The 27749-nt window shown below is 36.6% G+C and overlaps 1 protein-coding gene across 1 annotated transcript; it reads right to left on the bottom strand.

Moving 5' to 3' along the window:
- Positions 1 to 548: 548 nt before the first annotated feature.
- Positions 549 to 27749, bottom strand: LOC306887060 (myotubularin-related protein 11-like). Its single transcript, XM_079444536.1, has 17 exons — positions 27429 to 27749; positions 19078 to 19147; positions 15163 to 15299; positions 14914 to 14983; positions 14659 to 14798; positions 13732 to 13816; positions 12619 to 12766; positions 11551 to 11638; positions 10544 to 10632; positions 10324 to 10448; positions 9031 to 9109; positions 8616 to 8686; positions 7232 to 7404; positions 6479 to 6649; positions 4152 to 4367; positions 2726 to 3025; positions 549 to 1580 (listed from the first exon to the last, which is right to left on the bottom strand). The coding sequence occupies exons 1-17, from the start codon at positions 27483 to 27485 to the stop codon at positions 1161 to 1163; spliced, it is 2439 nt and encodes an 812-aa protein (XP_079300662.1). The 5' UTR covers positions 27486 to 27749; the 3' UTR covers positions 549 to 1160.

Below are 27749 nucleotides of genomic sequence, written 5' to 3'. Positions count from 1 at the left end.
GACTTAACTCTCATCACAAAATGATTTTAAAAACACATCCCCATACATTATGATGAAGTAACAGTTAAATATCCACTTAAACGGCAGAGGCAGACTAAAAATAATTGTAATGTCAATGATGTTGCATCTACTCTCCATTTCTCTTCTATTTTTGTATTAATACTTAATAAAATACAAAAATGCATACTTAACAGTATTGTGCGGTTGCTTGTAAATATTAAGAGGCAAGACAGCATTTTGTATTATTTGCATTCAACACGGAGGCTGAAGATTGTTTTGTGTCCATCTTGTGGCTGTTCAGGAACTCCAAAACCTCCTCAGTTAGCGTGATAGCAGCCTTTTTCCTGCCTTTTTGGTTGAGGAAACAAAATCGCAATTTACCGTACCATGAACTACTGCTACAAGCACAAACTACTTAAAGCTAAAACTGTTTCGTGACCAACACTGAAGTTATCAAATCAATATTTTGGCATGAACCTCAGACACATAACATTTCACATGCAGACATATACTAGCTCTACTTCGCTACAGTTTTTCATTTTTATTTTAAGGAATAGTAAATTCTGTTGTTATTTAGTCACCCTCATGTCCTACCAATGGCTTTTATTTTCTTTCTTCCATGAACACAAGGTAAGAAAAATGATCAGTTTCACGTGTAAAAATAGTGCAAATTACAAGCATCAAAATGAATCATTTAGACTGATTCTGTGAACAAAATCAACTGATTGATTGAAATTATTAATCTCGAATAATTCCCAAATTGCATACTGCTACTTTTAAAATAAGATTGAATAATGATTTAAATTTGGTTTCGTTTTCACAATAAATCATGACTTCAGAAGAAGTCGTATAAATTTGGAACAACATGAGGATGAATAAATAACAAGACTCTTTATTTTTAGTGAACTAGACAATGCAGTTAAATTATCTTATAAAAGCACAACAGAGGAAGAACGTCAAGTTGTAAATTGTTGACGCTTTTTTGCTAGCCTGTTTTATGCTAAGCTTTACATAGCTGCTTATACAAAAAAAGCCCATGTCAATCTGTACTTTTTCAAGTGCACATAGATTTCATGTTTCTAGTGGAGTTTCTGCTTTGTACCGTATTGAATTGTTTCAGTAACACAAACACCAGAGGGGGTGTTTCTTTCCGTTACAGATCAGTGTGAGTTTCCGGGGCGTTTGGGAAGTTTGGCACTAGGGGAGGGAATGTAACGCTGCCCTGATTGCGGCTCTTGGTGGCCGAACAGAAACGTGTGCTTGCTGTTATTCCTCTGCGCAGGCCTGGACGGATCAGATGCCGTCCGCTGGGCTCTGGGAGGGATGGAGGATTGGACCGCACCTCGGCTGGACAGCAGCGGCTGTTGTTGAGATGTCCTAGAGGAAGAGGAGAAGAGGAAGGTCCCATTGTTGGCGTTCTGGTTGAGGTTGGACTCCAGCCGGCGTGGCTCCTGTCGTTTAGTCTGGTTCTCAGGGCGTCTGTGAGAAGCCTGAGCCAGTTTCTCTCGGAGCTGCTGCACTTCCCAGGCCAGCTGATCTAATGGATGCTGACTGCAGGATGACATGGGGTGTGAGAAAGCCTACAGGAAGTGGAGAGAGAGACGGATGTTATAAAATTAACTTGTTGATTACAAGCTGTCAACAACACGAGGATGTTAAATATGTTTTCAATAATCAAATTTCGATCCATCCATTCTTTTGTCCATTTACTCATTTATCTGTGTTTAGCCATCTATTTATCTGTTCAGCCATCGTTCTATCTATCCATCCTTCCATATTTTTAGCCGTCTATCCATCTATCTGTTTAGCCATCAACCTGTCTGTCCATCCATCCGTTTATTTATCCATCCATCTATTTATCTTTTTAGCCTTCCTTCCATCCATACATCTAACTGTCTATCTATCCATCCATCTGTTTAGGCATCTGTCTATTTATCCATCTATCCATCCATCTTTTTAGCAGTCTATCTATCCTTCCATCCACCCATCAATCTATTTGTTTAACCATCTATCTATCCATCCATTCGTACATATATCTATTTATATGTTCAGCCATCCATCCATCCGTCCATCCATCCATCTTTCCATCCATCTATCTTTTCAGCCATCCATCTTTATATATTCAACTATCTATTCATCCATCCATATATCCAACTCTGTTAAGCCATCCATCCATCCATTCATCCACACATATATCCATCTATCTGTTCAACCATCCATTCGTCCATCCATCTTTCCATCCATACATACATACATCCATCAGTTCAGTCATCCATCTGTCTATCCATCCATTCATCCACACATATATCCCTCTATCTGTTCAGCCATCCATCTGTCCATCCAGCCATCCATATATCCAACTATCTGTTCAGTCATCCATCTGTCCATCCATTCATTCATCCACACATATATCCATCTATCTGTTCAGTCATCCATCTGTCCATCCATTCATTCATCCACACATATATCCATCTATCTGTTCAGTCATCCATCTGTCCATTCATCCACACATATATCCATCTATCTGTTCATCCATCCATCCATCACCACAGTGGCTTTCACAGTACATACAAACTTAAATACTTTGCACTAATTCCCCCGGAAAATGATGATTTTCTTTTCAAGAAAACAAATTGTTTTCACTGTATTTTGATGATTCGCATACATTAAATTTGCAACCTAGTGAAAAAAACGTATCCAAAAACCAAGCACCATTACAGTGTACCTGAGCGTGTAGTGCGCCCCTTAAATAGCAGCCCCTCCATACTCTAACACAGGGTCCCAAGAGCAGGGGCAGCAGGGGCTCGTATGGGTCGTGGAGGATTGAGGGGTTCTCTGAGGGTTCCGAGAGTGAACAAGCTCGGATGAGACGCTCGAGTCCAGACAGACTCTCAGATGACGGAGCCCTGCGGTGGCTCTTCCAGTATGAGCCAGAGTTTCCGCTTCTCCAGGGGAGCAGGTTGGAGGGATGGGAGAATGTGCTACGGGACAACAGGAACACAGAGCCTGGCAGTCCATCATTGTGCTGAGAGAGAGAATAAACAGCATTAACACACTCTTTAACAGGCTAATGAAGTGGTACAGTCAGTTGACAGCCCAATTAGAAAAATGACCTAATTTTGGCACAGGTTTATTAGTTGGCCTCGTTTTTAAAGAACCTCCCTTTTGATTTCCAGCCATCTAGGGCAGCCCAGAAAACATGAATCAATTATCATTAACTTGACAAGCAATGCCTGTTAGCTGATAATTAATTTCTCTGTCCTGTACTATCAATTCCCCACTCAATATTGTTCCTCTCTATAAGGGAAGGAGGAAATTAATAGTCACATCTGATGCTTTTACAGTGCAGTTATTACAGGGACGATGCCTCTGGAGAAGCCCGAGATTAAAAGAAGACTTCTAACTAAATATGAAGAGTCTGTCATTGTTTTCTCAGCTTCATGTCATTCTGACCCTGTTTTACTATCTCTTACGGTCTTGGATGGTGACTTGTACACTACCATTAAAAAGTTTGGGGTCAGTAAGATGTATTCATGTTTTTGAAAGAAGTCTCTTAGGCTCATCAAGGATGCATTTATTTGATAAAATATGGCAAAACCAGTAATATTTCATAATATTCTTTCAGTTAAAAAACTGTTTTCTATTTAAATATGTATTAAGAAGTAATTTATTCCTGGGATGCAAAGCTGAATTTTCAGCATCATTACTCCAGTCTTCAGTGTCACATGGTCCTTTAGAAATCATTCTAACATGCTGATTTGCTCAAGAAACATTTATTATCATCAATGTTGAAAACAGCTGTGCTGCTTAATATTTTGTGGAAACAGTGATACATTTTTTCAGGGTTCTTTGATGAATAGAAAGTTAAAAAGAACAGCATTAATAGTAATATTGCCTAATTTTATAAAACAACTATCTTACGCGTTTCACAAATAATAAAACAGGATCAGAATGGCATAAGGGTGAATACATTAAATAAAAATTTCATTTTGGGGTCTCAGAGTGCCACTAGTAGGATTCAGACCTAAAAATCTTTGGTTTATCAGCCCAGATTTTTAACCACTGTGCAACATTTCTATTCCTATACAGGATGAATGTATCCTTGCTGAAATGGGACTGTTAGCGTAGTCCTCACAGCAGATCAATCTTACCCAGCTGCGGTCCAGGTTGGTGTTGAGGTTTCCATTGAGGACAGGTGGAGGGCAGGCAGGTTGTGACACAGGTTGGGTGAAGCGGGCTCGTCTCTGACTGCTGTACTGCAGGGCCCAGTCCCATACCGGAGGGAAAGGTGGGTCTACCGGCTCCTTTGGGGCGCCCATGGGCAATTCCCTCAGACCGTTCACTGGGGTGTAGCTCTGGGGAAGATGCTGCAGGGAAACAGCACACACTTCAGATCTGTTGTTTTGGCTAGTAAAGGAATACACGAATCAGCAAAACTTCCAGACGTAAAAAAATTATATATATACACAGTGCCTTGCAAAAGTATTCACCCCTTTTTTTCCACGTTTTGTTAAGTTGCAGCCTTATGTTAAATTTTTTTTCCACATCAATCTGCACTCCATACACCATAATGGCAAGGCAAAACGTACATTGTAAAAGTACAAAGTGAAATAAGTACATAAGTATTCAAACCTTTAACTCAGTACTTAGCTGAATCACCTTTACAGCCTCAAGTATTTTTTGGGTATGATGCGACAAGCTTTGCACATCATCATTTGGCAATTATTTGCCATTATTCATCTTTCAAGCTCTGTCAGGTTGAATGGGGGCAGATGCACATTTTCAGGTTTCTTCAGAAATATTTGATAGGGTTCAAGCCCAGGCTATTGCTGGGCCACTCAAGGACATTCACAGAGTTACCTTTAAGCCACTCTTGCTGTGTGTTTAGGTCCATTGTCCTGTTGGAAGGTGAACCTTCTGCCCAGTCTGAGGTTCTGAATGCTCTGGACTGGGTTTTCATTAAGGCTATCTCACTATTTTGGTGCACTGAGCTTTTCTTGTACTCTGATGAGTCCCTCAGTCCCTGCTGCTGAAAAACACTCCCACAGCATGAGGCTGCTACCAGCACACTTTACTTTTGGGATGGTACTCTGCAGGTGATGAGCAGAACTGGATTCCTTCAAACACGACACTTAGAATTGAGGTTCATCAGACCAAAGAATCTTGTTTTCCACAGTCTGAGGGTCCTTTAGGTGTTTTTTTGCAAATTCCAAGTGTGTTTTCATGTGTCTTCACTGAGGAGAGGATTGAGTTTGCCACACTGGCATAAAGCAGAGATTGGTGGAGTGTTGCAGTGATGTTTGTCTTTCTGTAGGTTTCTCCTATCTCCACATATGTTAATGGAGCTCAACTAGAGTGACCATCAGCTCCGTGGTCACCACTCTAGCCAAAGCCCTTCTTCATCAATTATTCAGTTTGGCCAGGAGGCCAGCTCTAGGAAGAGTCCTGGTTGTTTCAAACTTCTTCCATTACGGATAATGGAGGCTAAATACTTCCGTGAACCTGAATGTGTGGTTTGATGCAACCCTGTCTCTGAGCTCTTCAGGCAGTTTATTGATCTCAGGGCTTGTCTTTGCTCTGAACTATCCCTTTAATAATAATAAAAAGCATCTAATAAAGAAAAAACTAGTTGTTTTACTGTAGCAACTATTTATAATCAGTTTTTCATAGCTACATTCACACCTTTTGCATCACTCAATCACTCAAAGGGGTGTGCATAAAACTGATATGACACCTTTATAATCATGACATGACACACATCATTAATATGAAGGAGGTTTTATGCATGTTTATGACAACTGTCATTAAGTGTCATTCGCTCAGTTATATCATTTTTAATGCAAAGATTACATTATTTGACCTAACCCTACCCCTAACCCTAGCCTATAACAAAGACATCTTAAATAATGTCATCTTTGCATTAAAAATGACATAACTGAGCGAATGACACGTAATGACAGTTGTCATAAACATGCATAAAGCCTCCTTCATATTCATGACATGTGTCATGTCAGTCTTATGCACACCTTAAAGTGTAACCTTTGTTTCTTCTCAAATTATAAGATAACTCTATTAAAAAGAGATAACTCTAGGATAATAACTGTAATAAATATTGCACGCCCATTTAGTTTCAGTGCCACATGACCCTTCAGAAATCTTTCTAATGTGCTGCTGCTAGCTATTTTCTTTTGTGGAAAATGTTTTTTTCTTTGATAATTAGACAATTCAAAAGAACAGCATTTATTAGATTTTTTTTGTAACATTATAAATGTCTTTTCTGTCACTTTTGCCCAATATAATGCCTCCTTTTTTGAATCGTACTGGTAGTTTATGTAGCTATGCAAAAGGAAGATAATGTGCAATTTTGTGATGCCTTATTGTGAAATTAACTCCCAAGGCACAGACATTGCAGCATTAAATAGCTCTAACGTAGTTAGTTGCAGCTTTTTGTTTGTGCTTTGACATGTGTTGCGTATACCTGTGAGCGGCGACATCGCTCCCTCTGACTGTTGGCCAGGAAGCTGCTGAAGAGTGGAAGATGCACGCTGTCATGCAGAGCCAGCAGGTAGTCTTCAGTAAGCTGGAAGCGTGCGGGATACTGCGCCCACAGCTGCCACACACAGTCGAGAAACAGCAGGAACACAGGGGCCTGCCGGAGAGCAAGGTACATCATACAACTCATTTAGAACAGGACTCTTACCGTCAATTCAAACTGAAACTAAAGCTGAAATGTGAACAAGTTCAGCTCAAGTCAACTAAAAAAGCTCATTTAGGCAACATTTAATCATGTGTGCGCTCATGACCTCACTTTGGCCAATATCACATGCATGCTTTGAGGATATGGCAGTACCAGAATGCACTTCAACAAGCTTTTCATTCAAAAAGACAGAATCAAAGGATTTTTTTCTTTCTTTTCAGTACTAACAAGTATCAACAGAGAATTAAACATATCATTAGCTGTGCTACATTTCATCAGTTTGTTTGTCTGTAGACATTGTTTCATTGTTATAACATTTAATCGTTTCATAAGGGTTAGGATGTTGAAGGGAAGGTAGATGATAATGTATAGTATGACACTATTGTTTGCTGAAAGAACAGATCTTCTGGCTGTGTCCAAAACCTAGTGATCTGCCTTACTGTAAGTACATAAGCAGCTGCTTTTTAAGACAGCATTTATACGCATTGTATATGTATGTGGGTTATAGAACAGATCATTTTCTCTTTCTTTTACCTCCTCTTTATCACTTTCTCTGTGGTAGTTGATCCGACTGAGGAATTTGTGTCCAGCCGTGATCCACTCTTTCTGAACCAAGCCCTGAAATCCAGCCACGGTCCTGCAGTGAGGGTCACACATCACCTGCACCAGACTGCAGACCACACAGTTCATGTCTCGATCCTCCGGCTCTGAGTAAACAGAGCAAAACACAATGCATCATCTGAGAATTTACAATACACTCCAGCTTTAAACTTAAAATGACTGTAAACAGTGGATCAGGGGATTTCATCGCCCTCTCGTGGTGCTTTCTTAGCATCTCTGCTCAGCGCACATGTGGCGAACAGGTTTTACAGTGATTGATGTGTGCGTCAGCCTCATCTGAGAAACTCATTCCTGAAGTTATTCACTGGTTGTCAAGAAACACAGAATATTGATGTATATATGGCAGGGCAGCTGCGGGTTACGTGGAGGAAAACAAATGCTTTAGAGGACAGTAAAATTAAATGAGAATTTAAAGAATTGTGTCGCTGTTTGTTGGTTTATGGGTTAGGAAAAAGAATAAATCACAACTATGTGGTATGTTTTAACTTCTGCTAAGAGCGTGTCATTAAAAAGAGATTAAATCCTATTGTTACAAACTGCAGTCTTACGTAGTTTGAAGTGTGATTTCTATAGATTTTTAGAAATGCGCTTACAGGACAGATTTCAAGTATCAAGATAGGTTTGAAAAAAAAAAAAAGAAGTAATTAAGTGCCATATGAACAAAGCCTAAGACTCAAATTTAAGATAGTAGTACATTTACTTCCATACTGACATTTCTGAAATAACTAGTGGCAATATACAGTAAAAAATGTATTAACGAAATAATAAAAGAAATGGTCACATTTAATGGTTGATATAATTTTTTAAAAATGCTTTTGAAGTCTCTTCTGTTCACCAAGGCAGCAATTATTTCATAAAAACACAATAAAAACAGTAATATTGTGAAATATCATTGTAATTTAAAACAACTGTTGAATTTCCACAAAAATATTAAGCAGTGCAAATGTTGAAAACAGTCGCGCTGTTTAATATTTTTGTGGAATCTATTCTTTGATGAATATAAAGTTTAAAAGAACAACATTAATATAAAACAGAAATCTTTTGTAACATTAGAAATCTCTTCAATGTCACTTTTGAGCAATTTAGTGCATCCTTACTGAATATCCTTAATGGGTATTACTGAGGTATTTGTACATATTGTAAAGGGCAAATGTTATATTAATGTCTGATTTTCTCACTGTATTCAGCACAGATTGGATGTGTTTAAACAGTAAAGACACACATGAATCATTGTGTGCTAGTAGGGTGCAAAGTTCAGAGTCGGGTCAGATGGCTGTTAATGATAAGTTTGACTAACCTTGGAGAACAACAGTCATGTGACCTCCTCTGAGCAAACAAGCCACCTCTGCAGCTTTTCTCAGACAGCACCTGTGGAGACACAATCACATCAAACACAGCAGGGCAAAGCACACACAAACACACACAGCGGGATACACTGATGAAGGCAACATCAAATACACAACGCTTAAAAATAAAAGTTTAAGTTTAGAGCATTGAATTGCAGGATGCAGTATGCTCTTGTATACTGCACATTTTAGCAAATTAAGTGTAGGTAAGATTTGCATGTTTCCACAGTATTCTACAGTGCAGAAAAAGGGGGAATGGTAAAGATAGCAAACATTGTCAAAAGAGAGAAAACATTTCTACATGATGCATCCAAATATTGTTACATAGTTTAAAAGATCACTATTTATATTCATGCACAAATATACCTAGTATAGTCGAGCCAGCGAGTGCTTTCAAGAGTGGAGAGCCACTTGTCATCAGGCACCGATACAGATGATGAAATATCTGTAGGGCAGAGAGACAAAAATACATTTTATTGACCAACACATTTTTAAACTTAATAACAACAAAACTGGTCAAATATAAGTATAGACATAAATATAAAATAATTTCACATGATCAAATGTAATTATATCAAACTCCAACAAAACAAAGTGGCTAATAAATGCAAATATGAACATAAATATAAAATGCATATAAAAGCAACATAAAAAAATGCAACAAATGTGGCTAACCAATAAATAGATATAACTAGAAATACAAATTTCACATAAAAAATTAGTTATATGAAAAAACACTGAGAAAACAAAAATAAATATTAATATATAATGCACAATTTGAGACAATGGCTGAAATCTCGGCCTGTCATTTCCTTATACTCAGAAGCAGTTGAAATTTTCCAGTATTTTTTGGCATCACACAACAGACAATGCAAAAATGCAGGGGACTCAACAAAAATGTGAGAAACTAAAGTCTGGTCAGCCGTGATGGGATTGGGCGAGCTGCTCTTTGAGCTTGCAGCACTATGAGGAATTCTTCGGGTTCGTTTGGCTTCAACCGCAGGAGGAATGTGAAGCCAGACAAAACAACAAGGCCGTATCTCTGAAAGACTAAAATTGAGCTTTTCAAACAACAGAAGCTCTTGACCTCTGTACACAAAATCTTTAAATCCACACCCGAGTCTCAAAACAGCTGTTGCACAAAAAGTTACAACATTTAACCGCAAAAGATAAAAGACATCATTCCGATTCCAAACATTCCAATTGTTCAACTCAAAATGTCCAAATTCAAAGTACTTCACTCAAAAATAAAAAACATCCATGTAAGTCATACAACAGGTTTGTGTGAAGTACAAACTAGTTTTATGATACTTTTATAGAGCTGTTTTGTTTTTTGTGGAGCTTGGCAGCATGTGGACACAATACATTCTCACTAAATGGAAAAGAGAAGTGTGAACATTCTGCTCAGCATTATCTTTTAACCACAGGTTTGGAACAACGTGGTGAAGCATTTTCTTATTGTTGGATGAATTATTCCTTTAATATGCCCTGCTATAAAGAGTGTTTTTGGATGCTTATGAGCTGCTGCACCCATCAAGCTCGCCTGGCCAGCATCTTCAAGTAGAGTTTGTTGGAACAGTAACAACCTGTCTGGAAATTTAACCTGGCTTTTGCACCAGGGTATTATCAGGCCATCAAAAATCAACTAAAATGACCCACCGCCCAGACAAAGTGTCCGGAGTCTCGTGTGAGCCAGCTGGATGTCTGCAGGTGACGGCATTTCCTCTCCCAGATCCACAATCACACACAGCTGCTGTCCGCCGAAGAGCACCAGCTCCAGGTTCCTGCAGATCACAGACGACAAGAGCTCCGTTTAGTAATGAATGCTCAACTGCTGCTAAGGAACGTCTAATTCATCTAGAAAGAAGTAATGACAAACCTGATGTCATCCTTCTCATGGTAGATGTTATTTTGGAAGCTGGCCATTCGTAGTAAGTCACTGCCATGAGGATGACGCCAGCACCAGCGCTGAGGAAAGTTAAACGACGTATTATAAATCCTAAAATATGTTTCAATATAAAAAAGCTTTTGACATACAGTACAACAAACTGTTGTATTAAATACAGTGCTGTGAAAATGTCTTTGCCTCCATCCTGAGTAAACACAAAGTACAGTTTTGAAATGATAATGTTATTTATTGAAGCAAAAAACGTTTAATTTCTGAAACAATTTAGTATGAAATATACACAAAAACAGAAGAAACCAGGAAGGGGCAAACACTTTTTCACAGCACTGTAATTCACCCAGAAGATTAATATTCACACACAAAGCTATTGAATGGCTTCAAAGTACTTTTTTTAGTTTGACAGACTCGTTTTGCTGCATGGAAAAAATAACAAGATGCACTTTGAGAACTATAACTATTTATTTAAGGACATAAACAGCATTCACAATACTTGATTTTTGCAATGTGATGATTTATAAAGAGATAATTCAACCAAAATTCTGTCGTTTTACTCAACTTGATGTCATTCCAAACCTGTATGAATTTTTCTTCTGTTGAACAAAGAAATATATTTCAAAGAAAGCTGGGATCCAAACACAGTAGAAAGGAAGTCTTCGAGGTTTGGAATGACATGAGTGAATGATAATTTTAATTTTGGGGTAAAATATCCCTTCAAGTGAAATAATGTTGTGTAGGAACTGATTTTTTTCCTTAAGGAGTTGATTTGCGAGGAGTAGGTTTTGGTCTTGGTTCATTTTGGTAGCCTTGATTATAAAGTATTTACATTTCAATTATGGTAACAATATAAAAGATTATGAAAACTCAATTTAGGAACATTCCATTATGGAACATTTCTCTTAGCAGTAAATAATGTCACTTTTATTTTCATGCCATGTTTAAAAGTCTTGTTGTTTTGTAGCGGGATGTCAGAATGAACTCACTGGGATGCGACCCTCGTTAAAGTGGGCAAATGTTTTCTTAAGCTCTGTGTCCAGGACCCTCTGAGGAACCACACTGAATCTGGGCAGACTACAGGAAAAAAACATGTGATCAGTTTCCACATGGAACATGATGTGCGCATAATTGGACCCGCTTGTGCAAACATGATATTATGTGGTGAGCTCACTGTACTTGCAGGCACAAATAGATATAGCCTTACATTTCTACACAACCATTAAAAAATTTGGGGTCGGTAAGATGTTTTAATGTTTTGAACTTTATGCTTACCTAAGCGGAATTTTAACATACAGTAAAAACAGTAATATTGTGAAATATTAATACAATTTACAATGAGTGTTTTGAATATATTTAAAAATGTAATTTATTCCTGTGATGCAAGATGAATTTTCAGCATCATTACTCCAATCTTCAGTGTCACATGATCCTTCAGAAATCATTTTAATATGCTGATTTGCTGCTCAATAAATATTCCTTATTATCATCAGTGTTGAAAATCACTGTGCTGTGTTTAATATTTTTGTGGAATGTGTGATGCTTTTTTTTTTTTATTTGAAATAGAAATCTTGTGTAATATTATAAATGTCTTTGCTCAATTTAATGCATCCTTCCTGAATAAACATTAATTTCTTTAAAACAAATCTTAACGATCTCAAAAGCATTTGGATAAGCATGCAATATGTAACAATATACGCTCTCATATAATTAAATAACCATAATGTATAAATCAGCAAGTGGCGGCCAGTTATATTATTGAAATATGGTTATTTTGTTTTTGGTCCAATTTTGTGTAAAATGCCTTCAAAATAAATTGCAGCTCATGTTACCTTCATTTCATTAGTTTATCTGCATACTGCAAATAATCGGCATGAGTAGTACGTTAGTATGCTATTTCGAACACACAAAAGGTTATTCATCAGAGTGTATGTGTGGGAAAAGCATTTAGCAAGCTGTTATGGAACAATGAACATCAGTCGTGTCTAAAAAGTGGAAAAACGTGTTCTAATGTCAATGCTAAACTGAGCTCAGGAGGTCTGAAAGAGGAGCTCTACCTGGTGGACATCTCAAAGCGGTCATTGACAGAGCTGACCCTCCAGCCGCTGGCACCTGTCCTCTCCAGCTCCTGCTCCCATCCCATCGAACACTCGAACCAGTTCATGTTAGGGTCACGCCGCCTGTTGCTTAGGAACTGCTTCATTTCTATAGACAGCATAGAGAAGCATTGAATGTTCGAATTGATTACAAGATCCGGTTTGTGTGCAAAACCTCCCGAGAGCTGCAAACTCAATTTGCTCGCCGCAGAGCTCGTGCACTGGTACAATAAACATGCACCTACTACAAACAAACCTTGACAAGGTTGAAAAAGGGCTAGAAGGTGACCGGTTTCAGATTACTTTCCATTATTCATCTGGTTACCGGTCACTTTCCCTCTCAGAGACGTGCCTTAGCTCACATTTCCTTCTATGATTCATTTGAATATCACATATATGTGGAGCACAAAGCTAGAAGTGGGTGAAAAAAATTATATTCCAATATTCCTCAGCTTTTTGACAATATAAATTTAAATATTTATGTATTTGCTCTGAAATCACTTTTTAAAAACATAGTTTTTTTTCTTTTTTTTAAATGGAACCATTATTTTAGTAGATTCAAAATGTTTAAAGCAAAAAGTAAATAAAATCTTAAAAAATAATAATATAATTAAGCAATTATCTAAAAAAATATATAAAATCATAATTAAGAAATGTTTTCAATACTTTTTTTTTTCACTAAATGACCACAAGAAAAAAAAGACTCATTTACATTAATCCATATAAGTAAATTTAATAAATGAACAGCAACAATTACCTACAAATTATTAACTGAATCTTAATTCATACACGTGCTTGTACTTTTAATAATACAATATATTTCCACTCCAACCTCCAACTATAATACTGATCTAAAACTCATTCCTTCACTTACTGATGCTTCAAAATCAACTGAATAACTGAAAATAGAATTGAAAATTGCTGAAATGTAAAACAAATTCCTGCTTGGTTGTGCACTTGTACTTGAAATTTATATTATTACCAGTAGCAAACATATCAGCAAGCTATTTTGTAAAAAGTGTGTCATCTGGAATATGTCACATTGGATTTTTGGATTGATTATCAGTAACTCACCAATACTACCCAAAGAAGCATTTTGGAAGGAGAGGATGGTTCCAGGTTTCAGTGGTTGGTAGGTCTTAGCAATGGTGTACGTGATCTGTAAGCATGTTGAAATAGAGTGGCAGTCATTAGTATGATGATCAAAGGCTTGAAACATACTCCACAATAATGTACTGTAAAAGCAAATATACTTCAACATTAGCAGTTGGAATGGTTAGCATGCCCTCATGGTTAAAAAAAGCATCTTTCTCCATTGGTGGCCATTCAAAAACAGCCATGTTTTGAGACATATAAATAGTACAGTATAATATCATATAATATAATATTAGCATAGTATATATTTAGCCTGTATACAATTCAGTTTGGCTCTTAAAAGCATGAAATTAACATCTATTTTTCCTGTTTAATGGCTTTAACATCACAGATCAGGATAGTCACATATTGACTAAAAATACACATCTGTATTTGCACCGCAAAAGCAAGATTTTTTTTTTAAAGAAATTAATACTTTTATCATTTTCCAAGGATGCATTAAAATGAAGAAATGGCAGTAAAGACATTTATAATGTTACAAAAGATTTCCATTTCAAATAAAACTTTCTATTCTTTCTATTCTTCAAAGAATCCTCAAAAATAATGTATCACATTTCCCCAAAAACAATCAGCACAGCTGTTTTCAACATTAAAAACAATAAATAATTCTTGAGCAGCAAATCAGATTGATTTCTGAAGGATCATATGACACTGAAGACTGGAGTAATGATGCTGAAAATTCAGCTTTCCATTACAGGAATAAATTAATTTTAAAATATATATTCAAATTGAAAACAGTTATTTTGAATTGCAATAATATTTCAATGTTTTTACCATATATTGATCAAATAAATGCAGCCTTGCTGAGCATGAGAGACTTTCCTTATATTTTATATTAAGACAAACCTCCACAGCTTGAGTATCAGGCGTGAGTCTGTCAAACAGGAAGCAGAGGACACGCATGTCTCGGCAGTACAAAACCAGCTCCTCTGGGGTGAATTTTAGGGAGCAGGTAGGGGTCACTAGTTTGGTGCGAGACGGTCCCACTACAACACACATTTATATGCATTAAAACGTATGATTAAAATGTGACCTGGACATATTCTTTACAGGTTTCGTAAAAATATGTATCCATTTATCAGTCTGTAGAGATTGCCTCACCTGCCACGACTTTATCAATGGAGGCGAGAGCTACGTCATGATCCCAGAGCAGCACAGGATCTGCATTATCCTGAATAAGGAGAAAAGAAGCCATCAAGATAAATACGTCTTACACTAGACTGCCAGAGACTTTATAAACTTCAGCCGGCCAAAAACGGTTCACGGTTCACAGTAAAGCTCAACTTTACACGGAAAAAATAGTGCTGGGATTCTCATCCCGGAAACATCTCTGCAATCTGTGGCACTCACATCAGGTTTCTGGCTGTCCTGAGGCACGAAGGCCACTCTAAAATGAGTGCAGAACAGAGTCCCAGACAACCAGCCACCTCCTTCTTTAGCCGACAGCTTCTTCCTCACCAGCATGGCTCGCTGTAGCACACACTCTCCTGCAAGAACAAATGATGAAAAAGACATGCCTTTTGTGACATTTAGTCCCTTGGAGGTCATCTATATGCTAGTATTATGCTAAAAGCGTACTATAGCAATAGGAAAATGTGTGATCTGTGGAAGGAATGAAACAAACATCTGGCTTTTAATTCAAAGGGAAACTTTAAAGTCTCTGTAGGCTATTATGGTCACATATATAAAGGATATGTGGTATTAAAAAAAAATAGACTGAGGGAAATTATGATTCTGTTGACATAAAACGCACACAACCATAAAAAGTGAAGGCAAAGGACAGAATTTAATGTCGGTAGAGCCCCTTAAACCCGCTAAAGTCAGGCATGTCACACACGTGAACTGAGTTGGGCTGCTCTTATGGCTCTTGTGGTCACTTTTCAAAGGCGAGTTTCTTAATTTTATGATTCTCAAGGGTGCACTGGATCTCAAAGCTCATTCCTGAGGCATCATGGGACGCAGATGTCAGAGAGAACAGGACGGAAGCAGAGAGATCGGACTGTCACGGTGATTACTGTGCTATTAGAAAAACATGCACAAAATAATAACTTATTCTGGACAAGTATTCAATGAAGATAATCCACATTTACTGTGTGGTAGATGGCTGCTATGTATTTGAAGTGTTTGACAGCTTATCCTAAATACCTCATGGGGCCTGGAAATTGTATAAATACATTTATAGTCACTAAGTTAATTATTATATATGTGAAATACTTAAATAATACTGAATCAATTTAGTCTGCCAAAATCTTTCTCTCAAAATAAAACTCTTTCAGTCATAATGAATAACACGAATCCATTTCACCCGGCTTGTGTTGAGTTTCATTGAGTTGCTGCTTTGCTAATTTGAACCACACGTCCAGTTTGATTTGTTTTTGTCAGCATTTGTTTTCCATTAAACCTCACTTTCAGGCAAGAGTAGCGTGCGCTACCAGAGTCATGCCATGTTGGTCCAACCTCTCCGGGTCACATCAGCCGGTTTGTTCCAGGTTTTATGCTACTGCATGACGTCATGTGAATAAGAAACCATGAAGCAAGGTCACATCTCGCATTCCCAATGATAACAGAGCAAACATCTATCATATTATTTCAAATGTTTGCAGTTAAGACACTCCCAGCAAGGTTTTAATGGGTACAGTGACCTTAAACCAAGGCAAAGAAGACCTAACAGCTTAAACCACTTCCCTTAAAAGGTGCTGCCAGTGATTTGTTTTTTGTATTTTTTTTTTTATTTAAAAATCACACAGAAAACGTCTTTACTTTCTGATATTACATAACTGGGTTTTTAGAGATATCGGACACTCCTGGTTAAAAATAAAGACATCTGCCACATTAACTGCCAAAAAACAAATTCCTTTCTTTTTACCCACCCCACAACACAAATAAGAACAACTCTATATAACAATTAAACAATGAACAGCATCTGGGTGAAGTTTAAAACTGCACACTACCATACTACTGTTGCAGTATGCATCATGCACAATGTGATTTTTCTGAATGCATCTTACAAAATGTGCAGCATACAACCAAACCATGCCACAGAAATACTGTATCACACAATGCAAATGCCTACGATTTTGTTCAGTTGCTAACAGGATGCCATCCTCTCAATTCAACTTGAAACATAATGAGGTCATGTGACAACAATGCAGCGAACTATACATGTGAATAATTTATCATTGCATAATACATACATTCTTTTAAATAGCAGGCTGTCAGCAGTATATACAGTATGATCTACTCTTTCAAACTCCTCTGACCTGTTCACCTCCAGGGACCGATTCAGGTTCCGCTTCCCTGCGTCGGAGGGTTATCTGAGATTGTGCGGATGGAGGTAGAGTCTTACACACGACTGTACTGACCATGAGAGCATGTGTGTGTGTGTCCACAGGTCTCTGCAATGTGAGACCTTTGACCCTGAATGGTTAAACGGAGTTTGTCGCTCCATATTCAAAGTGAATGGATGAGACTTGTGGCACGTGATATCTTAGACATCTAGGATTCAAGTAAATGAAGATCCCATAACAGAAGAAGTCATGACAAGTGCTGCCTCAGACTGCTGTTAAGCCAATAATATTATGTATGCTGTCTACACGGCCTATAAATTACTACTGTATTTATGTCTATATTGTACTAGTGTGTACACTAGTATAAAGATCTGTGAAAGAAGTCTCTTATGCTCACCAAGGCTGTGTTTATTTGATTAAAATGCAGTAAAAACAGTAATAATGTGAAATATTATTAGGCTACAAGTTTTAAGAACGGTTTTCTTTTTTCTAAAAGAAGAATTTATTCCTGGGATGCAAAGCTGAATTTTCAGCATCATTACTCCAGTCTCCAGAAATCATTCTAATATGCTCTTTTTCATGCTCATCAATGTTGAAAACAGTTGTGCTGCTTAATATTTTTGTGGAAACTAGGATACATTTTTCAGGATTTTTTGATGAAAATGGAGTTAAAAAACAGCATTTATTTAAAATATTTTTTTGTAATATAATAAATGTCTTTACTGTTACTTCTGATCGAATTAATGCATCCTTGCTGAATAAAAGTATTAATTCCTTAAAAAAACACTTACTGATCCCAAACTTTTGAACAATAGTGCATGCTGTTCAAAATGAAAACAAAAGTTGTTTTTTTTTTCCCAGGTATCAATAAACACATTTCATAACAAAATTGCTTTTAAACATCCAATAATAAAAATAATAAATAATAATAATACTGCAATAGCTTTTAGACATTTTACAGGATTAAACCATTTTGGGGGCCACTGTTTTAAGTGTCCTTGAGAATTTAATTGAATTCACAAATGTAAACAGTGAAGAGTAAAAACAGACAGGTGTGTGTGTGTGTGTGTGTGTGTTTGGTGTCCAAACAGTAAGAGACTATGCAAGCTGAATATCAACAAAGACCGAACTGTGTGTGAGAAGCGTTGAGGTGAGCAGCTCTATTAAATGTTGATGCGGTGGGAAACGCTATATGCTCCCAAAGGGACGCTGAGCATAAGTGCTGATATGAAGTGTTACAGATTAGGTTGTCCGGGTCGGACTCACAGCCTGCCAACATTCCTGAGTAAAGCTGCTGCTTAAACACACTGCTGACGCTGAGATTGTGGTGAGGGGCTGCTGGGCTTCAACACACTCTGCACACTGAGCCATTGTTTTCTGAGGCCATTCACACCCACAGAGGCAGACGGACCACAACCATCCAGACCTGCTCTTTTCCTGTCGGGGATCAACTACCTGAAAGCAGCGCTGCTATTAACGTGACTACCTATTTCAGTAGGCTTTTCAAAACAGTGTCGCTTTTCTGACAAAGAGCGGAGTCACATGCCAAAACACTACATCACTGTTTTTGTAGTATGTCACACTGTACTAAACAAACACACTATCCTGGAATATTTTCCTCTCTCAAATGGCATTAGGAAGTCTGATTCATTTCAGGGAATCATTTGGTAATAATAATAATAATAATCATATGTATCTTGAGCAACAATTTCTGAAGGATCATGTGATGCTGAAAATTCTGCTTTTTCATCAGGAAGAATTAGCATTTTTGAAATTATAATAATATTTCACAATATTACTGATCCAATAAATGCAGCCTTGGTAGGCATAAAAGAATTAAAAAACATAAAAGAAATAAAAAAAAATGAAATAAAAATTCCCCAAAATTTTGAATGGTGTGCGTAATCAGGAAAACAGGGGAAATCCTGTTATAAATGTCAATACATTATAAAAAATAAGCTTGCATTGTGAGATTTACCTGGTAAACAGCAGAGGCCGAGCACATCTCTCCCGCGTGCATGAAGGCTACTGTGGCTCATCATCCTCTCCTGTAGAGAAACAGAGAGATAATAAAGAAATGAAGGCTGTCATATAGTATGGTAAAATTATTAATGCTTATATGTGCAACAAACTTCTGCATTCTTTAAATCTTGTTTTAGTCAAGATGCCTTCAAAAGAGATCCCAAAGATGATCATAACTGACCCAAATTGATATCTAAAAGTTTATATATTCTTCTCCATAACATTGGGATATTAAAATTGAATAAAATGCTAGTAAAAATAACAACTAGCCAGTTTAGCAGATTACCATAAAAGTCCATAGATATCACCATTAGTTCATATTGCTGTTAATACTTTCTTCAACAAGCGGATGCACTGAGACTGGTTTTCCAGTTTGGTCAGGTGATGTTCAACAAAAGCATCATGTACAGTTTATGTGTTAATTACTACAAATATTTGAAGACAGGAAGTTCAGACTCATACTAACATATTAAGAAGACACTGGTTAATGCTAAAAATCTCAAAATATTGAATAATTCATCAGTCTGGTTGATGCACACTATGCAAACATACATGCATGTATTTTATTTGCCTTCTGACACAGTGACAAAGGAAATGAGGCCTAAATTTATATGCACTGACCACAATAGTGGTTTGTTTTTAACAAGATGCAAGAAAGCACCTCCTGGCGCTATATTTAAATTGCATCAATCTTTCATATTTCATTTCCCACAGTGCAACTGAACCACACAAGTAGGTTCAAATTGAACAGGCTGATATTATCAACCTATTTATAACAAAGCGTCTTTCATTTGCGAGTCACTGCTGGGTAGAACAGAAGTCTAACAGAAGTCTGAACCCACCTCAGTGTAGAAAGAGCTTCAGCATCTCTGTAACTTTTCAATATTGAGAGTTTGAACCAGAAGCATCTGGCTGCATCATGCAGATAATACCTGCAGTTATTTAGACATTCTGAGTTTGATTAAACCAAAAGAGAACAAAACAGTTCAAGAAATAAAGTAATGTTGCATTGCCCATATTAGCAACATCTGAGAACTTGTTAGCTAATCACTAATATTAAACAGTCTTGATATTGGATTATATTAATACAAACACCCTCCCCTCAAACCTGCAAAATAAATTAATAAATATGATAAAAAATAATAAAATAAAAACATTTAAATAAACTTAAATAATACAATTAATAAATTAAAATAAATAAATGAAAGAAAAATGCTAAATTAAAATAAATAAACGAACAAATAATTTTTTTAACGTTTTAGCCATGCTTAATGGAGAAACGACAGGAAATGACAGCGAGAAGAAAATGAAACCGGTTCAAAAACAGTTTGCATTGCCCACATAAGCACCTACTGAGAACTTTTTATGATTATATTAACAAAAACACTGTCCCCCTAAACCTGCCAAAAAAACAAACAAACAAAAATGACAATTTCATAAATAAAACTTTAATTAATATTAAAAAGTTCAATCAAATGTAATTAAATAAAAGAACTAAACTAAAGTAAATAAATTCCAAGATAACTTTGTATATGATGCTATTCTATAATTTTTGGGAAATACTGAATAGCCATGTATAAAATAATTTACTGCTCGCTCATTAGTTTCAGTTTTGTATAAATTCAGTCACAAGGTACTAGACTCTAAAAGGCAGCCAGAATAAACCCCACCAGAACAAGTGTTTTATTCTAGTTTCCTTTGAACATCTTGTCTGGAGTTTTTGTTTTTGAACTTTTAAAGGCTGGTGTTCCGGCCAAGACCTGAAGGAAAACACCACAACAACAAAGTGTTTCTAAACAGAGGCTCCACTTTCCAATTTAACTAGGACAGGAAAAAATGCGTGCACAAGTGTTAGTTTGTTTGTCTTCAAGCTTAAGCTTTTTAATGGTCACTTTTTATCACTCTGTGATCAGAAGCAGTGCATTCAAAACAAGCAAACACACTCTTGCATTTATGCGGATTAGAATCAAAATTCCACCCTGCAGTATTCCTAAACGAATATAGATCTACAGACAGGAGTCATTAAGCATTCAAAGCCCAGGAAACCGGACTGCTTAACATCTCTGAGGAAGTGAATAAATGTGCAATAAGTGCAGGACAGATAAATGAAAGAAAAAAAAAAAAACAACCTCAGTAGCACATTTATGCTGAGGGTTCAGTTCTTCAAGCCACCGCTATTGTGCAATCTCTCTTTCGTTGCCTCTTTCTTCACCATTAAACGCATCCCTCCCTCCTTCCTCTCAACTTCTGAGGGCCGAGGCAGCCAAGACTCATTGCAGTTTCCATTGCTCATGGCTTCCCCTGGTTTCTGTGGCCAGAGAATGCAGCTGAGGGAACATACAGTCCTCCTCTCCCCTGAATCAGCCAGGCCAGACTCGCAGAAACAAGACGGCCAATGGGAATGTGGGAACGCACTGTGCCACCATATAAACTGTTAAGTTTATTAGTCATCGCCTAGAGGCACAATAAGCCTTTGTGCGGAGCATCAATCTAGAGCTAAATGAGGTAACTAGAGGCCCGGTGGGGCGCTTTATAGAGCCGAGCTATTGTTCGGCCGGTCGTTATTTTCATGCGATCTTCACGTGCATCTCTCTGCTGCAGAGAAATGTCAACAAACGGGAACAATGCATCTATTTCTATAAAACGTTTGAAGTATTTTCTCTGTATGTCAGTTCAGATGGTTAAAAATAGCACCTTTGTTCTCAAACTAACGTACCTAAAATGATAAATCAGTCTTGTCTAGCCATGACGCTGCCTTTCCTGGGCTTTATTTCCCAAATAAAACAGCTTGTATCATCATTCCTTAGTGCAAAAGGGGGAGAAAAAAGGGTTATTGTGGTTAACCAAAACTAAAAGCGAAACAATTAATCAATTGTGGGCAGTTGTGGCCTAATGGATAGAGAGTCGGACTTGTAACCTGAAGGTCGCAGGTTTGAGTCTCAGGTCCAGCAGGAATTGACCTAACGGTAAGCCCCGCCCCCCTTAGTTACTGTTTCTCCCTCGGACAAATAAACAGAGTTGCTCACTGTCTCAATGACAGCTGCAGTGTGAAAACCTTGCCGATGTTTTTGCACAATTTTGGACACAGAAGACCACCAAATGGGATGGAGGGATTTATAAAATATTTTTAAATAAATACGGTGGGTAACTCGAAGCGAGGGTTTACAGATCACAATGCAAGCGGGAGAAGTCTCATATTACGGTCAGTCATCACGATCGCAGATGACAACATGCAGGATCAACACTGTTCATGTATCGCAGGGTATAATTAAATTAATGTACATTTAACCAGTTTAATATGGAGAGGCACTGAAATGTAGACCTTCGTTTATGTGCTTTTGACCTACACTGTACAAGACGTGAGAACAGTCCGCTATTTAGGTTTGTACATTAGCATAGATTCACTAACTTTAACGCAAGCTAGTTTTAGCCAGAGATACATTGGTAAAGCACAAGATAACATTAACATTCTGCTTGAGCAGATGAAAATTGTAACTTGAGTGTATGACAACCAGAAAATGAATGTTTTTTGCCTTCATTTGTATTGGGGTTGAATACTTAGGGACATTTTGCTCTGTTTTGTTTGGATTCAGGAAATGTAATGAAATAAAATTATACTGCCCATCCTCTCGGGATACCTGGAATCAGTGTTACAAGTACCCCAGGCACATCGTTTTTCCATTTTTGAAGCATAAACCCGATAAAACCGATGCAAGCTTTCCATCTTCCAATGTTTCTCTATGGCGCTGAAACCTAAAGATGTACGGGTTCCGCTCCCCGTGCAACTGATACTCAACTGCCATTGGCTAGTCTGCATTCGAGGGGAGGGGCTTACCGATAGGTCAATTGTCGGTGGGGGAAGTAAACAACCAGCGCTCTCTCCACCTTTAATACCAAGACTGAGGTGAGACCCTTGAGCAAGGCACCGAACCCCCAACTGCTCCCCGGGCGCCGCAGCATTGGCTGCCCACTGCTCTGGGTGTGTGTTCACGGTGTGTGTGCACTTGGATGGGTTAAATGCAGAGCACAAATTCTGAGTATGGGTCACACGTCACTTCATTTCACTTCATTAAAAATAATATTTTCGTTACTTGGAATAAAATAAGCGTTAACTGAAATACAATAGTAATAAAAATGCACAACATTATCGGACTGATATCGGAATCAGGTGATAACGGTTTTAAATGTAAATATCGGCATCGGCCCTATATGAAAAAATATGCCGATATGTCTTGCCAATAAGAGGAATAAGTTAACTCACATGTGCTCAAGGTGTGCTAGTGATTAGATAACGTCAGCAGTGTGGCTCATTCTTGAAGCAAAGTTTTGTTTGAATGATGATTAGAGTCACTCTTTTGGATAGCTGCATTTAATCTGTGAAAGCACTTACAGAATGATGCCTTCGGTGTGTGATAGAGTAAACAGTAAATGAGCAGCGGCAGCTTCCCCCAGGTCCTAATGCCTGTTCGGTAAGGAGTTTTAATCTTACGGGGTGCTGTTGGCCTACTTCTAATTAAATTAAAAGTAAAATAGCCTACACAAGTAACATTTAGACTGTGTTTCTGATTAAATAAAGCAGTAATTGATGTCATAAAATAATGAGTATGTTTTGATTTAATTGTCAGAAGCTATAGCTTACATGAAAAAAAAAACAAAAAAAAACAAGACAAGACAGCAGTAAATTAAATAATTTTATATATGCTGATTTATTCATTAATGTGTAATATGTTTTATTTTTTAAACAAATAAGATCTAAAAGATTTTCAGAATTTTTACAACTTTTGCTTTAGACCATCTACAAATGTTAAAATAAAATGTTAGCGTTAACACTGCATCTTTCTGGGGGGAAAAAATGCAGCGACTGATAGTTTATTTATAGTTATTTTCAAAGCTTCAACGTACTGTCAAAAAAACCTTCATTATTTTTTATTTAATGCTAACAAATAAGTTCCTGTTATATTTTGCTTATAATTTCTGCACAGGACTTGGTGTTGTTTCCAAACAAAAGGAAATATATCGGTATAGGTATCGGCCAAAATGAGTTGAAAAATATCGGCATATCGGATATCGGCAAAAATCCAATATCGTGCATCCCTATAACAAGTAACTTATTTTAGCTAGTTTTCAAGGCAACATTTTTCATTTTCATTTAGATTCACTTGATGTACTAAAATAACTCAAAATGAAATAAAATCAATAAACACAGACATACAAAAAAAAAAAAAAAAAAAAAAAAAAGACAAGCAAATAAAATTACAAAACAGTTAAAACAAAAAAACTAAATGTCAAATATTATCTGTTTTATTTTAGTAACATTCATTTACTATTACTGTTATTGTCAATATTTTTAATCAGATTTATTTTTTTGCTTTCACTTTAATTTTCGTTTGTGTTTTGGTATTTTTTTAAACACTTACATTTAGTCATTTAGCAGATGCTTTTATCCAAAGCGACTTACAAATGAGGACAGGACAATAGAAGCAATCAAAACCAACAAAAGAGCAAGTGCTATGACAAGTCTCGGTTAGCCTAACGCAGTACAAGTAGCAACATTTTTATTTTATTTTTTGAAAGAAAATGAGTAGATAGAATATAGAAAAAAGAAACCTAGTGGGTTTTTTAATAAAAAAAAAAAAAACAAGATAATAATAATAATAATAACAACATTATATATATATATAAAAAATATTTCTTAATATTTATTATTAAATTATTAATTATTTAATATTTCTACTTTGGTTTATTTGAGATTTTAATACTTTAACTTAAAGTAAACAATTTCAGTTCATGTTTAGCTATTTTATTTCAAACTATTTTTTTTCTTTTTTTCTTTTTTTTCTTTACTAAGTAGTTTTACTTTTTTGTTTACTTGTTTAAATGCTACTCCTAAAAATTAAAATAATTAAAATAACACCAATTGCTACTGCTCATATTTAAAGATCTGTAGCGCTAAATAATAAACATTGGCACATACCTCATTCTGCAACAGTAGTACTACAAATCCGATAAAATCGCAATTAAATATTTTCACTTGGAAGGAGATAAATCAAGTCCAAAACAGGACCTGAGCCATATCTAGAAACATTAGGCCAGCAAGAAACCCATAACACCCTAGCAACCGCATAGCAACACACTTAAAAACCCACTCAGAACACATTAAGAACCACACAGCAACACCATTCTTTTTATGAAGCTTATTAAAAAACCCACGTCTCAAAAAAGCAGTGCAGGAAAAGCTCCAAGGTCAATTAGAGGGTGTGTCGCAGTCTTGTTTATGCTATGCATCGTCTTTTTAAATAATTTAAAGTCAAAACAAACCTTCAGCAAATCTCTTATTTAAACAACCACTCATCTCGCACCAAAACCAGATGCCATTCACTTCGATAACATAAACGCAAGTAATTACATACGCCACATGGCATATTCCACTCCAACCAAACAAGCAACAATGAATGAGATATTCCTGAGCTCTACAGCATTATATTTTCATTTGCAGTGTGAAGTTTTACCCATGGGGGAAGCGGTGAGTCATATTTATATTTATTTATTTTTTAAATCATTGACATTTCAGACGAGCTGATCCCAAGACTCCCATTTGAAGAGTCTGAAACGTCACATGTAATCTCTGAAAATCTCTTGAGTGACTGGTTTGAACTGGCTTGAGTTTTAAATGAAACAGCCAATGTGGTAAAGTCTCGCCACAACTTCTACATTCACAATTCCTTCTCCATCTGTTCATTTACAGCACTGGATCAAAATATAGGTCGCCCCATTCTCAAATGCACCAGCTTGGGTGGCTTCCAACCACACAATTGGATTCATTTTCTAAGCAGGGAAGAGTCACGTCTGACACTTCAGCAATACCGATTCACCACCTCCACACCTAGTGAGTTCTGGGTAGGCTGTTTCCATGGCAACAGCCAGATGTTGTGCACATCAGGGCCTCCACGCTCTCAAGAATCAAGGCATCTGCTAGCGTTTTTTTCCCCCCGAAGCAGCTTAAAATAGCCAGGGAAGAAAAGTTATGCAGTAGAGGTGAGCATTAGCAGATTATAGCTCAAGAAAGTAGATGATTTGCTCTCCCATAAATACAATTTGTCATTTACTCATGCTCTTGTCATTCAGACAAATGTATTATTTTCTTTCTTGCATAAAACACAAAGATGATGTTAGGAGGAATGTCCGATCAGCTCTTTTCCAACCAATAAAAAAGTGAAAGGTAATTTATACTGTCAATCTCCTAAACAAATAAAAAATAATAATAATAATTTTTTAAAGCATTGAGTGGAAAACAAATGTTCTTTTCTATACAACCAAAGGGGATCGCAATTTATACTCTCAATCCTCAAAATAAATATAAAAAAAATATATATATATATTTATAAATGCGTAATTTATATAAAATAAATATTTAATAATACATTAAAATATATTTATGTCTCCAAGCATACTTTATGACTAAAAAAAAAAAAAAAAACCCATAATAAAATACACTCACCACACCCTATGAAATAATAGATAAGCTACACAAAAATAAAAATAAAACTGAATTCCCATCTGAGAATCCAATAAAGGAGGCTCTGTTATTCAAAGATATTTAGGCTTTATCATTTTTAAGAAATCTGCTTTAGTGGGTATGAATGTCTGGCTGGTTTTATTTGATTAATGCTTTGATGTTCCTTTTCGAGAGTTTTTTATTTTATATATTTTTTTTCCTAAATGGAAAAACTGACTCCTCAACCACAGATTGTGGACTATTCCATTTAAAGAGTTTCTGGTGAAATGAAATGATGTGAATGTAGTTTCCAAATACAATAAAGTGAGAGTTATGGAGGATAGAGTACAGATACATCATTCACAATCACGGCATCTGAAAAATACTAAGCACTGATACAGTTCAAGTCCAAAAACCAGCTAACCTGAGCTCAAATTCTTATGCCAAACAACATAAGTCATTCTTAGAAAAAATGTTAAACTGTTTTTAATGGAAAACTGACTCCCACCACAATTGCAGATTGTGGTCACATCCATTAAACCTATTTCTGGTAAAATGATGCATTGGATGCAGTTTTCCTGGGAAAGTGACTAGTTACATTTGCATGAAAGTTGCACAACCATTTACTCATCTGTTATAAACTTACTGACAGATCAAATACACATAATTCACTAAATGAATGCGTTTGAAACCTCAAAATCTACTTTTAATATGAATTACAATGTTTATATTATACACACACGATGCAGAAATGAGAAAACAATAATAAACTTGTAAATAAATGATGGATATATATTATTATTTAACCTTACCTTCATGTCCGGAACCATCTGTCTCACTTTAAAGGTGGTTTTGGACCCTGTCAACATGATTTCAACCTAAAACAGCTCCGGACTAAAAGCATAAATGGAGTATTTGAGAGAGGTTTGAGGGTTTGATCCTGTCCATGTTACTGTAATCGGATGGTCTGCGTCCAGTCTGCATCACTAAAGCGCTTTCACACATTTCTCCATCTGTACTATGCTAATATACTCAACTAAACGCCAAATCATCTCTAACGGAAATATATTTTCACAAAGAGGACGCGCCTTTTCCCACCGCATTTGTTTACAGCCCCTTCGCCATAGTGAAAT

Source organism: Barbus barbus (genome assembly GCF_936440315.1).
Source record: "Barbus barbus genome assembly, chromosome: 21".
Lineage (NCBI taxonomy): Eukaryota > Metazoa > Chordata > Actinopteri > Cypriniformes > Cyprinidae > Barbus > Barbus barbus.
The sequence above is the reverse complement of the archived record's forward strand: the minus strand, read 5'-3'. Positions and strand labels throughout refer to the sequence as shown.